Source organism: Cydia splendana, chromosome 20 (genome assembly GCF_910591565.1).
Source record: "Cydia splendana chromosome 20, ilCydSple1.2, whole genome shotgun sequence".
Classification (NCBI taxonomy): domain Eukaryota; kingdom Metazoa; phylum Arthropoda; class Insecta; order Lepidoptera; family Tortricidae; genus Cydia; species Cydia splendana.
In genome coordinates, this window is record NC_085979.1 from 12,435,278 (window position 1) to 12,447,489 (window position 12,212).

The 12,212-nt window shown below is 40.1% G+C and overlaps 1 protein-coding gene across 1 annotated transcript; it reads right to left on the reverse strand.

Moving 5' to 3' along the window:
- Positions 1 to 241: 241 nt before the first annotated feature.
- LOC134800588 (facilitated trehalose transporter Tret1-like) lies at positions 242 to 11,981 on the reverse strand. Its single transcript, XM_063773078.1, has 9 exons — positions 11,845 to 11,981; positions 6,326 to 6,522; positions 5,863 to 6,026; positions 5,296 to 5,446; positions 3,775 to 3,970; positions 3,183 to 3,354; positions 2,638 to 2,752; positions 1,808 to 2,251; positions 242 to 1,251 (listed from the first exon to the last, which is right to left on the reverse strand). The coding sequence occupies exons 1-9, from the start codon at positions 11,942 to 11,944 to the stop codon at positions 988 to 990; spliced, it is 1,803 nt and encodes a 600-aa protein (XP_063629148.1). The 5' UTR covers positions 11,945 to 11,981; the 3' UTR covers positions 242 to 987.
- Between the last annotated feature and the right edge of the window lie 231 nt (positions 11,982 to 12,212).

The following is a 12,212-nucleotide window of genomic DNA, read 5'->3' on the forward strand; positions in this document are numbered from 1 at the left end:
GGTAATGACATTAATTATGTGTACAAAACGCGAAAGTTTAAAGTGCTATTTTGGTCACCTTTTCTTTAGTAGAGTATATGAAATCTGTTTCAGTTTATTATTGACTAAAGTTTATCTTAACTAGTCTCAGCAAAGCAATCACATAGACAAATATTTTCATTTTTAATACTTAATAGGTACTCAATACGCGTATACTAGTTTTAATTGTGTACAATGACCTTTTTAAAGATGTCAACATCCTGAGGATTATCCATTCGTTATCAGTTATGAAGAAAAAATCGTGTCAATTTCAAAGACTAGACGGAGAATATTTATAATTGTATTAATGTAAATGATTAATTAAATTACGAACAAAACTCCTAAACCCTTGGAACTTCAGGAACCCCAAATACAATAAAATATAGAGAAAATGAATTTTCTAATATTTCTATCAGTATAATGTGTGACGTTGCTAAGATTAGTTAAGACTTTGGACCAGGAATCCTTTCGGAGAAACTTATTCAGATGTCTCTTTCTTCCGTCATCTAAAACATAATTTTCTAGTTCATTATCTGATCAAAATATTTTCCTTTTAAAATATTTTCCATGCCTTCCAAATTCCCTATTTATCCGGTAATTTTTTCAAGTTCATCAAAAGGGATTCTCAGTGTATTTATTACATATTAAACTATTTCTAATTTTGCCTTTTATCTTGATACCTAAATCATTTGAATTGTGCGGATTATTGTTACTCTTAAACATTAATATCTTACAGAACCTATTTATAGGTATAGTGATAGATACAGAAACGATTTTCTTAGGAAATACTTAATTGTCCAATTCTGATATGCGAAATACAATAGCTTGTTTGGTGTGATGTCTGACTGAAATTCCTCTTTAGCCATATTTATCCAAATGTATCCAACACACTTGACGTTTAGATTTAATATTCAATGATATCTTCTGCTTTTAAAACACCGAAACTCGACTCTCGGTCAAATCCGAAGATCAAGTCTCATTCGCCTTGCGTTTCCTTTTTTTATGAACCAGGAGTGGTCCATTCAACAGATCATCAATTTGCTTTTGATTCATCCCTTTTGTTTCAGGCAACATGAAGTAGATGAACCAAGAGACAAGGAGTGTGATAAAAGCACCGATGTAGTAGGTGCCGTGGAGACCGAGGGTAAGGGCGAGAGAACCGAAGTAGCGAAGAGTGAAGAAGCTGCTGAGCCACATCCAGGATATGAGCAAGCTTGATGCGACGCTGCGTACCTGGTAAAGTAAAACAAAAGAGTATTAAAGTCTTTGATATTTTTGTTAAAAAAATTGCTTAGCCGGGGATCAACAGGCCTGGCGCCGAAGTGTGTGGAGACCCGATCCCAGATAATAGAAGCAGGGACGGACAAAGAAAAACAAATGCTTAACTTAAGATTGTAATCCAAATTAAACAGGAACTTATTAGTGTAAGTAGTTGGCGAAACTTGTGGATTTATAGTTTGTTTTGTACAGTCAACAACAGAGCTATGAATACAGGCAAAGTGTCAAAAATATGTATACAGTACTTTATTGCCTGTACATTAAGGTCGTGTATACATATTTTTGGCACTTTGCCTGTATTCATAGCTCTGTTGTTGACTGTACTATGCATTTTCTCGACTTTTTTTTCCTTGATTAATATTGACGAAGTCTGCATTGATAATGAGATTTGTATAATTATTGAATAAAAAACAAACAACTGGAAAGTTCTTAATGTAGGTGGTAATGAAGACATAAAAATCGATGGCGGGCAAAACGAAGACTGCTATAGGAATATAGACGTCATACTTACATTGATTGAAAATAATTCCGAGATCAAAACGTAAGGCACGGATCCCAAACCAATGTTGTACAGGAACAAAACCATTGACAGGAGTATCACTGGTGGCCATATAGAATCTTCAACAATCTTCTCCATTGGGTTTGGGTCTATTTTCACCGATGATGTTTCTTCTACGCTATTATTAACTTCATTTTCTGCTGTTTGTAGACTTATTTCTGCTATACTTTCATTTCCTAAATAATGAAATGGCATTGAATCAGTTATATTTCTTAAGGCATCTTTAGCCATATATTCGTTTGTATAGTTGCTGTGTGTTTTTTCTTTGACTATAGGTTTTCGATAAGGCCACAGTCGGTGCGGGTACCAGGAGTACATGTGAGCGCGAGGGTCGCAGTAGAGGCCGAGGATGGCGAGGCAAAATGCTATGCCGACGCAGGATATTAGAAGTAGCACCTGAAATATTAGAGTTTATATCAAAAGCCAATAGTTTTAAATTATTAACATTCTTCAGATATATACGTAGAAGTTTTTCATTCTTGTTCTCAATTAAACTTAAAACATCTGTAATACCATGGCTTGCGGCGAAGAAATGATTATGATTGATTATGAACATAATAACGATATTACTGACTAACGCAAACTTAGTAGAAAACCAACTTGAATATGGAATTTATAGCGCTAGAATATGGTAAACAACTAAGGGCCACTTGCGCATCCCAGTGTTAGCCAACTAACTCTGAGTCAACTAAATGAGTTTTACAATGGGTGTTCCGGCTGTTATGCATCCAGATATCTCACGCACTGCTTCTAGTAGTTTCTGATAGCATTGCGCACTGTACCTTCCGTCCAACCTTATCAACGGTCACCGTGGCGACTGCGGCTCCAAGGACAAGCGCCGTGCCACAGAGCACGGACCCCGTTTCTGACGTCTGTCTCCATCCACGGGACACTGTCCTGGAAAATTTAAATCCCGTTTTCAACTTCGTGTTTTACAGATTTATACTTTGCTTGCAAAGTTTAATTGAGTTAGATTATATGTCTCATACAACACTACAAAAAAAACCTCCAAAAACCAGTGCCATCAAAATGATTTTGTTGAAATGGGGCAAATTTGGGGTCTTGTGATAAAGTCCCATCTTAGCGACGTGGTATCCGTGAGATACCATATGCTTCCACGGCAAACAGCAGACATTATTATTTTACTTTAACAGGAAATTCTATGTTAAAGGTTCGCCTTTCTCGGACGTCGCTCTCGTGCCACTTAGGTGCACAGTTTTTTAAGTGGCTTTATTTAGAAGGATTTTGAGGTTACGAAGCCGCTGGTAGTAGATGGTTCTTAGCAAAGGTTAGCAAACATAGATAGTGATCCTAGACATTCTCTTACCCGTTATACACAGTAAAGTTATAAGCAGTAAGGTTCAGCGCTGGCAGCGAGTGCCCGGAGTGAGTGAGCACGGCTGCTGCAAAGCTGTTGACTGCGCCCGCGCCGCTGCCAGCCGCGGCTGCCAGTAGGAGACAGCAGGAGATCAGCGCGCGTCGGGAGCGGCGATGGCGGACTGGAAATTATCAAAGTTAAGAGGTAAGGGGATGACGACATGTGGTCGCTTTTACATACAAACGTACGTAGTTCCTATTTTTCTCTGGATGTTAACATTATAGAAAATATTTTGACGCAATTTCATGGATAAAAAGCGCTTGTGGCCTGTCGGGAAGAGCATGATGAGATTTTCAATCCGGAGGTCGCAGGTTGAAACATTTGGTCTTACCAATGAGTTTTTCGGAACTCGTGTACCTACTATATATCATTTGATACTTATCAGTCGCTTATCAGTGCAGGAAAACATCGTGAGAAAACCAGATTAACATCAATAAGGCCTAGTTTCCCTTCTGGGTTGGAAGGTCAGATGGAAATTCGTTTCCACCATGACTTCTTGCTCTTCCGTCAGTTTCTCACAGAAGTACAGACACACACTCACATAGATCCCGACACACGGACTGCTCCTTGCCCTCGCTAGTGCCCTCGCTCCGGCTGCGTCTGAGCATGGGCTGTAGTGCCTCGGACTCTCGACGGCTTGGCTCCGTTCTGATCATGACTTCCTGCTGCTCGATGGCATCCGTTAGGTCTTCGCGGAAGTCGGAGCCGTCTAGCCAGCAGATTACTCTGGCTGCGTCCTGGAAGTATGGAACAAGACGTTAATCTTATTCAGAAACCGTTGTCTTGAGCATACAGGCGTAGTCGCCAATAGGATGTTCCTAAGTGCTAGGTGTGCCCTCAACACTAAAGGTGTCTTTACATTAAGGATGACTCACGTTAGACTGGGCCGTGTCCGGGCCGGAGCTTCCGGCGTGTCGTTTCCTATGGCGTACGTGATCGCCTGCCATGTCATAGAAAAGAAAGCGCCGGAAGCTCCGGCCCGGACACGGCCCAGTCTAACGTGAGTCATCCTTTATTTAGCTTTGTTAGTTCTGCTATTGAGTGTGATCCGACTTGTGTTTTAGATCACAAAGACTAGTTGAAGCGATTAGTAACTAACTCTAACGCGTAGAACACATATTATGTGATCCTTAGGAAAACGTGTAGATATGTTTCGAAAACATACTCTGAATGAATGAATCGAATGTAAATGGTCTCATCTTTTTATATTTAGTTTATGGCAACAATCCAGATTTAGTCCATTAATTTTTTACCGACTGTATTTTATCTAAAATATAAACCCAAACTTTATCACATTTAGACGAATCTTTTAACGGACCAAGTAGCTATTTTTTTGCAGCAAAGTCAAATACCAATGCGTTTTCTGAAATCATGTAGGTTCAACTTATACAACAGCAGAAGTAAAGTCGATTATGTAGCCTTATATTACAAGTAGTCACGTTTAGCCTTCACAAAACTCCACGTATTGTCTGTTTTAGTTTTTTGTGCCCTAAACTACAGAGCGTTGACATTGCATTCTCGTTTACGATCAAACCGATCAATGTCGGCGCTTAAAACGCTCATTTTATGAGTCGTTGCCGTAAACCGATCATTCAGATCACCACGTGGATAACGTGTTGGCTGGCACGAACTTGGAAAGGGAGTTAGGGACCCGTGGACATGGTTAGCGTTAGAAAAACTACGGTGATAACACTAACAAGTGTATTAAAATCACCTTACGACGGTGAGATACGATATAAAATTTATAGGAATTTGAAATATCCACATCCAAATTTATTCTGATAGAACACACGTTCTGCTCTACTCAAGAAGATGGTAATTGACCTGCTGAAATAAAATTAGAATTGAATTGATTGATGCGTCTTCTTTACATGTATAATTGTATATGTAAACTACAGGCTTTTATTCGCAGTATCTGTATGAAATAAAACTTTTGCTTTTATGGTTAAATACAAAGCTCAAAGTTAATAAGGTAGTACGCGGGCGAAATCATGGGCAGAAATATCCATATAAGTTTGAAACTGTTTATAACGCTGAATACAAAATGTAGGAAGATAAATACCTGCATCCGTCCGACGCTGATGAGAAAAGAAGGCGTCTCTGGTAGCCACACCAGTGACAGTAGGAGTACCGTTGGAGGCGCAGCCATAGACAGAGAGAGAGCATGCGCTGACAGTATACCGCCTGCCACGAAAGCGAAGAGGATACCGCAGCTGAAATTAAAAGTAGAATTCTTGAAGTCTTCAGGTTGGAAAAATTGGGATTTTTTGTTAGAAAAGGTCCTAATACTTCCCAAATGGTGCCATTGTCATCGGGTCAGAATTTATCCTCCAAAAATCCTGGTTACTCTTCACATATTATAAACACACCTGCAATTATTTGGGTAATTTTTAAAGTAATTCGAACACATGCTCTGAGCGTGAGCTTGTTAGTATTAGGAGGGCTAATATGCTACGCAAGTATCGACGTAATAGCCAGAGCCGGCATTGCCGCAAACCTTTTAGTCCTCGGTGATAGTTCAGCACAGTATAATGGGGCTAGTTCCATTATACACCCTATTCACCCGCCATCACCCTTTACAACAGATAGCAAGGATTGTATACCGCTAGCAATCGTATTGGAAGTTTACCTGATAGACAGAGCAGGCATAGCAGCCAACCCTTTAGTCCTCGGCGATATTTCAGCACAGTATAATGGGGCTAGTGCTAAAGCCCCCGCACCTCCTGCGCCCGCCGCTACTCTGGCTGCCCAGACGCCACGGGGACCGCACCACGCCGCCAGCGACCAACTTAACTGGAATTAATAAAATTGTACTTAGCGACGCCCTAATTAAAAACAGGATATTTGTACATATATACCACGTAATAGAGTAAGATAAACGCCGACGCGTGTTCTACGGAACCGGACGAATTAGAGCGACGAAGGGACAAAATTTAACAGAGGTTTGCTGATATTTATAAATAAGGCTGAAGTTTATAAGGAAGTCTAAGCATACAACAATAGTAGCCGCGGCCGCGCCCGTCCTCATACCACGATTAGCCACGCGCCGACAGCCAGCCCGCCTGACACTCATCCTGTGCTGGATTACTCACAATAAAAGTAGCGGCGACGCCCCCCGCCCCCACCCGCCTGCCGCGGGCGTCGGCCAGGAAGGCGAAGAAGGGCGCGGTGGGCAGCGCGACGAGGCACGGCAGCGCGGCCAGCCACGCGCCGCCCGCCAGGGCTTCGCGCCCCAGCACGCCCGACACCCAGCCCGTGCTGCAGCCGTGCGTGAAGCAGGATAGATTGTCTGAAAAAAATACAGGTTGTATTTAAAAAATCCTCGCTCGTACATTTTGGGCGCCTGCAGCACCCCTAACAGCAGGCAGTCGGGACAAAAACCGCATTCTTAAATACTATTAGGCGCCCCTCATGATAAAATGTCGGGCGAAACCCAACGTTTGGTGCGCGCTTCGCTAGCTCTTATAAAGTGCAAAATAAGAACTCTCAATCCGAAATCTCCCGTCATGACATGTTGTTGTGTGTGTGACTTCAACTTAGGAGACCTTTCTTTGTTTAATAAGATAACATAATAAAAACACTAAAACCTTATAAATAAAAATTTTGATCTAAGTCGTAGTCACTCCCTCGGTAGAGTGCCCACAAGGTAAGACTTAGGAGACACAATAAATTAGGAGATTTTTATTTTTAACCGACTTCAATTTCATAGAAGGAGGAGGTTCTGCATTCGGTTGTGGCTATTTTTTTTTTTTTTTTTTTCTATGTACGTTCACCGATTACTCCGACATCCGTAGTCCGATTTGAGTAATTCTTTTTTTGTTTGAAAGGAGCTACCTCCGAGTTGGTCCCATTTTAATTTGGTTCTGTTCTGATGATGGGATCCATGAGGAATTGAGGGAACTCCTCAATTTTTAAAGGCACATGCATGGTGTTTTGGGCGTTTTCTTAAGCAACTCGAGCATTTTCTCTCGAAAACCACTAATTTGATGAAATAGACCTGATGATGATGATTATTTTGATGATAATGATGATGATTTCTTTAAATGTAAGTATGTTTAGCGATTACTCTGGCACCTGTGATCCGATTTGAGTAATTCTTTTTTTGTTTGGAAGAAGTTACCTCCAAGGTGTTTCCGTATTATTTTTGGTTCTGGTCTGATGATGGAATCCATGAGGAATTGAGGAACTCCTCAATTTTTAAAGGCACGTGTTAAGTGATTTCGGGGTTTTCTAAAGTAACTCGAGCATTTGCTTCCGAAAACCACCAATTTGATGTACTGCAACTGTAGCCTTACCACGAGTTTGACATTGACATATTCGCTAACGTCTTATGCATCTAAATGTAACTTTTTATGCATCTCGCTCACACTAAGGTTAGTACGAGCGAGATGCATGGGAAGAAAGTTACACACATGCTAGCGAATATATCAATGTCAAACTCGTGGTAAGCTGGTAAGGCTACTGATCGGGGGTTAGGGTTAGGAGTTAAGGGGTCAGAGATTAACGGGTCGGGGAATGGCGGTTGAAGGGTTGCTGGTTCAGGATCGAGGGGTTCCTGGATCAGGGGTTGATGTGCTGTGAGGTTGAGTGATCGGGGGGCTGAGGGATTGGGTCAGTGGCGGGGCGGGCGGATGGATTTAGTTGACAGGAATTATAATTTCCCAGACGGACTCGAGACAATTCCTGGTTCAGGGTCGAGGGGTTCCTGGATCAGGGGTTGATGCGCTGTGAGGTTTAGTGATCGGGGCGTTGAGGGATTGGGCCAGTGGCGGGGCGGAGGATGGATTTAGTGTAGTAGTGACAGGAATTATAATTTCCCAGACGGACTCGAGAAAATTCCTGATTACATACATATTTATTAAAGTAATAGGTACACGAATTTAGTGTTAAACATGATCTTGTTTTTCATTCATGCGTCGCGCTCTTAACAATGCGTTAAAACTAAAAATGGAAAAATAAAAACTTTTTACAAAAAAAAGCAAACCGACTTCAAAAAGGATGAAATAAAATATTATCCTTTTTGAAGTCTATGCGTTACCAACTGATATGTTTGAAGTCGGTGCCAAGCCAAGTAGTAACAATACCAGTCAAAATAATCAGCTTTATAGCTATAAATCCCATTAGAACTGCACTAATAATATTACAAATGTGTAAGTAATTTTGTCTGCCTCTTTGTCGCCTTTTCATGGCTAAACAACTGAACCGCTTTAGGTGAAATTTGGCAAGAAGGTAAATTTCTTAAATTGTTTTATATTTTGAAATGTAGTCCTCTGGATAAGGGACGGGAAATTACTCAGTCCCAATCTCACACTTGCGTGTTATAGACTGTTCGAGCATTAGTAAGAAATGCTCTTTAAATAATACGACGAAAAAAAAATGCATTGGATTTCCACTAATGTGCCGACAAACATGGTACAGACTGCGCCAAGAAGGTTTGATCGTGTGTTCTGAGGTGTGTTCTTAGATACAATCGACGTCAAAGATATATTTACACTTTTGCACCTTACTCCTTTGTAATAAGGCGAAAAGTGTAAACATATTTTTAACATCGACTGTACCTACAGAAAGTACGTTCATTGTCGTCGTGTAAGGCAATCCAACGTAGGTACATCCTTATCGAATCGCACCAAAATCATGGTATGCTTCAAAATTTGGCTTGGCACCGACTTCAAACATATCAGTTGGTAACGCATAGACTTCAAAAAGGATAATATTTTATTTCATCCTTTTTGAAGTCGGTTTGCTTTTTTTTGTAAAAAGTTTTTATTAATTACAAGAAATGAGGTCTCTTAACTTTGGGGTACAAGACATGATTATTTTAGATTTACATATGTATATTGTGTTGATCATTCGGGCACATAAAGTGGTGTTGCGTCTGGCTACTAAAATAGTATAATCTGTACTTACTACAGAATAAAAACTTTAACAGAATGCCTCTTACATATATATGCCGTAAATTTTTCTATAATTTTTCCCCGTTTGTTGTCTACATGGCTCTTTAACAAAACGTCCCGACTATTATGAGAAGTTTTGCTAAAACGGAAAGATACGAACGGAACGTCGTTGTGTGCATGGGACTAAAAGCGATATGGATGATTTACTAAAGGATCGTGCACTGAATAGAACTTCTGCAAAGGAACATTTATCTAATAAGTAAGGGTCAAAAACTTTTTGTGTAAGAAGGTCACAAACTTGCTTTGCTGATTCAAAGCTAAGTTTGACCCACTTCCCGATTTCTGATTGAGCTAAAAATTTGCCTACATTTGTAAATCGGGTGACAATGCAATATTACGGTACCATCGAGTTGATCAGACGATGGAGACAGGAGGGGGCCATAGGAACTCTGTGGTGACACAACACAAACTAATTGTGTTTTAGGTTTTTAGAATTGTCTCGATGAGTAGAAATTACGTGCCTGTGATAAGAAAAGGATTTCCACTAATGTGCCGACAAACATGGTACAGACTGCGCCAAGAAGGTTTGATCGTGTGTTCTGAGGTGTGTTCTTAGATACAATTGACGTCAAAGATATATTTACACTTTTGCACCTTACTCCTTTGTAATAAGGCGAAAAGTGTAAACATATTTTTAACGTCGACCGTACCTACAGAAAGTACGTTCATTGTCGTCGTGTAAGGCAATCCAACGTAGGTACATCCTTATCGAATCGCACCAAAATCATGGTATGCTTCAAAATTTGGCTTGGCACCGACTTCTAACATATCAGTTGGTAACGCATAGACTTCAAAAAGGATAATATTTTATTTCATCCTTTTTGAAGTCGGTTTGCTTTTTTTTGTAAAAAGTTTTTATTAATTACAAGAAATGAGGTCTCTTAACTTTGGGGTACAAGACATGATTATTTTAGATTTACATATGTATATTGTGTTGATCATTCGGGCACATTAAGTGGTGTTGCGTCTGGCTACTAAAATAGTATAATCTGTACTTACTACAGAATAAAGACTTTAACAGAATGCTTCTTACATATATATGCCGTACATTTTTCTATAATTTTTCCCCGTCTGTTCTCCACATGGCTCTTTAACAAAACGTCCCGACTATTATGAGAAGTTTTGCTAAAACGGAAAGATACGAACGGAACGTCGTTGTGTGCATGGGACTAAAAGCGATATGGATGATTTACTAAAGGATCGTGCACTGAATAGAACTTCTGCAAAGGAAAATTTATCTAATAAGTAAGGGTCAACAACTTTTTGTGTAAGAAGGTCACAAACTTGCTTTGCTGATTCAAAGCTAAGTTTGACCCACTTCCCGATTTCTGATTGAGCTGAAAATTTGCCTACATTTGTAAATCGGGTGACAATGCAATATTACGGTACCATCGAGTTGATCTGACGATGGAGACAGGAGGTGGCCATAGGAAGTCTGTGGTGAAACAACGCAACCTAATTGTGTTTTAGGTTTTAAGAATTGTCTCGATGAGTAGAAATTACGTGCCTGTGATAAGAAAAGTACAGTCAGCGATAATTTTGACTAATTTCTAATCTAGCTAGTTAAAAAATTACTCTGGTAAATCCTAATTCAAAATTTTAAAATGCTGTCAACTGCGTTCATATATACCTAATTGGGGAATATTTCCTTTGTCTAATGTTATCCTTCATGTCGCCAGTTATTCAACTTGACCCTAAACGTTAACTTTCGTGTTGTCCACAGAAAACGCCAGTTTACCCGAACATTTTTGACCCGTTATGACTATAACCAAAAAATAAGCTGCGACGGACATAACTCACAAGGCAATAATAGAAGTGGAAAATGCAGAATGCGACAAACTTTGTTTGTGGACCTCTGGCCGAGATCCAAGAGGCAATTAAAATTGGAGAAATTTATCAGACAAGTCGATAATAATTAAGCCAAGCTGTATTTCATTAATGAAAGTCTTTAAGAAAATAAACACCAAAGTCATGAAAACTCTCATATCCGAGTACCAGGGAAGTATAAATCAGAAGGAAGTAATAATAATCGAAGGTAATGAGTTTAGCGCCTGTGCACGCCGGCATTTTTTACGAGCGGTTTATTCGTAGGACCTGAATCGCGACGTACTCGTTTTTTTTTAATTGTTAAATTGTCTATGTCAAGTTATTATGCGCCATAATACCGTGCGTTATGTTATAATACTGCGCGGTAAAACGCTAGTATAAACTTCGTATGAAGTAGTAAGTCAAAACTATGCGCCGTAAGTAACCCCAAAGCGTAAGCGACGTCAATTAGCCCGTGCATTTAAAATGCTAGAGTTAGCCAAGAAAAGTCTGCAGAGATTTTGATAGCCCACGCAGTGCGACTGATATTTTAAATATCATACATCTATAAAATTATGACGTATAAAATAACACTTGCACTGCGTGGGCTATCAAAATCGCTGCAGACTTTTCTTGGTCTTACTCTACTACCTATGAACTAGTTTGAAGTGTGGCTACCACCAGTTTGGCACTGGCACAAACGCTATCGAGAACGTACCTTACTTTCTACGCATCTCGCTCGTACTCGCATATTAGTGCGAACGAGATGTATAGAAAGTAAATTACGTAGACGCTAGCGTATATGTCAGTTTTAACACTGTCAGTGACTAGTAGGGTAAAGGTGTTCTTACAAATAGCCGCCGATATAATCCGCCGCACCGACCCCCGCCATCGCTTCGACGCGGTCCTCTCGATGCGATTCCTGAAACAAAATTTCTGAATTAGCCTCATTTCTTTAAGGCAGTTGTGCTGAGCCTCAATTTCAATGATAAGGATAAGGATCACCACGTAGGTTGTTGTGCATAATTGTTTTCCATCGTATTTGCTCGGAAACATTCGTATTTGTCATGCTACTTCAGTCCACCTCACTACTTTTTGTACCGAGACTGACTGAAATAGCATGTGGTACGCACTACATCTGTTAGCTTTTTTCCGCGGTTTATATCCGGCCTCTACCACTGGAGGGCTTGGCCACTTTTCTTTAAATTATGATATTTCA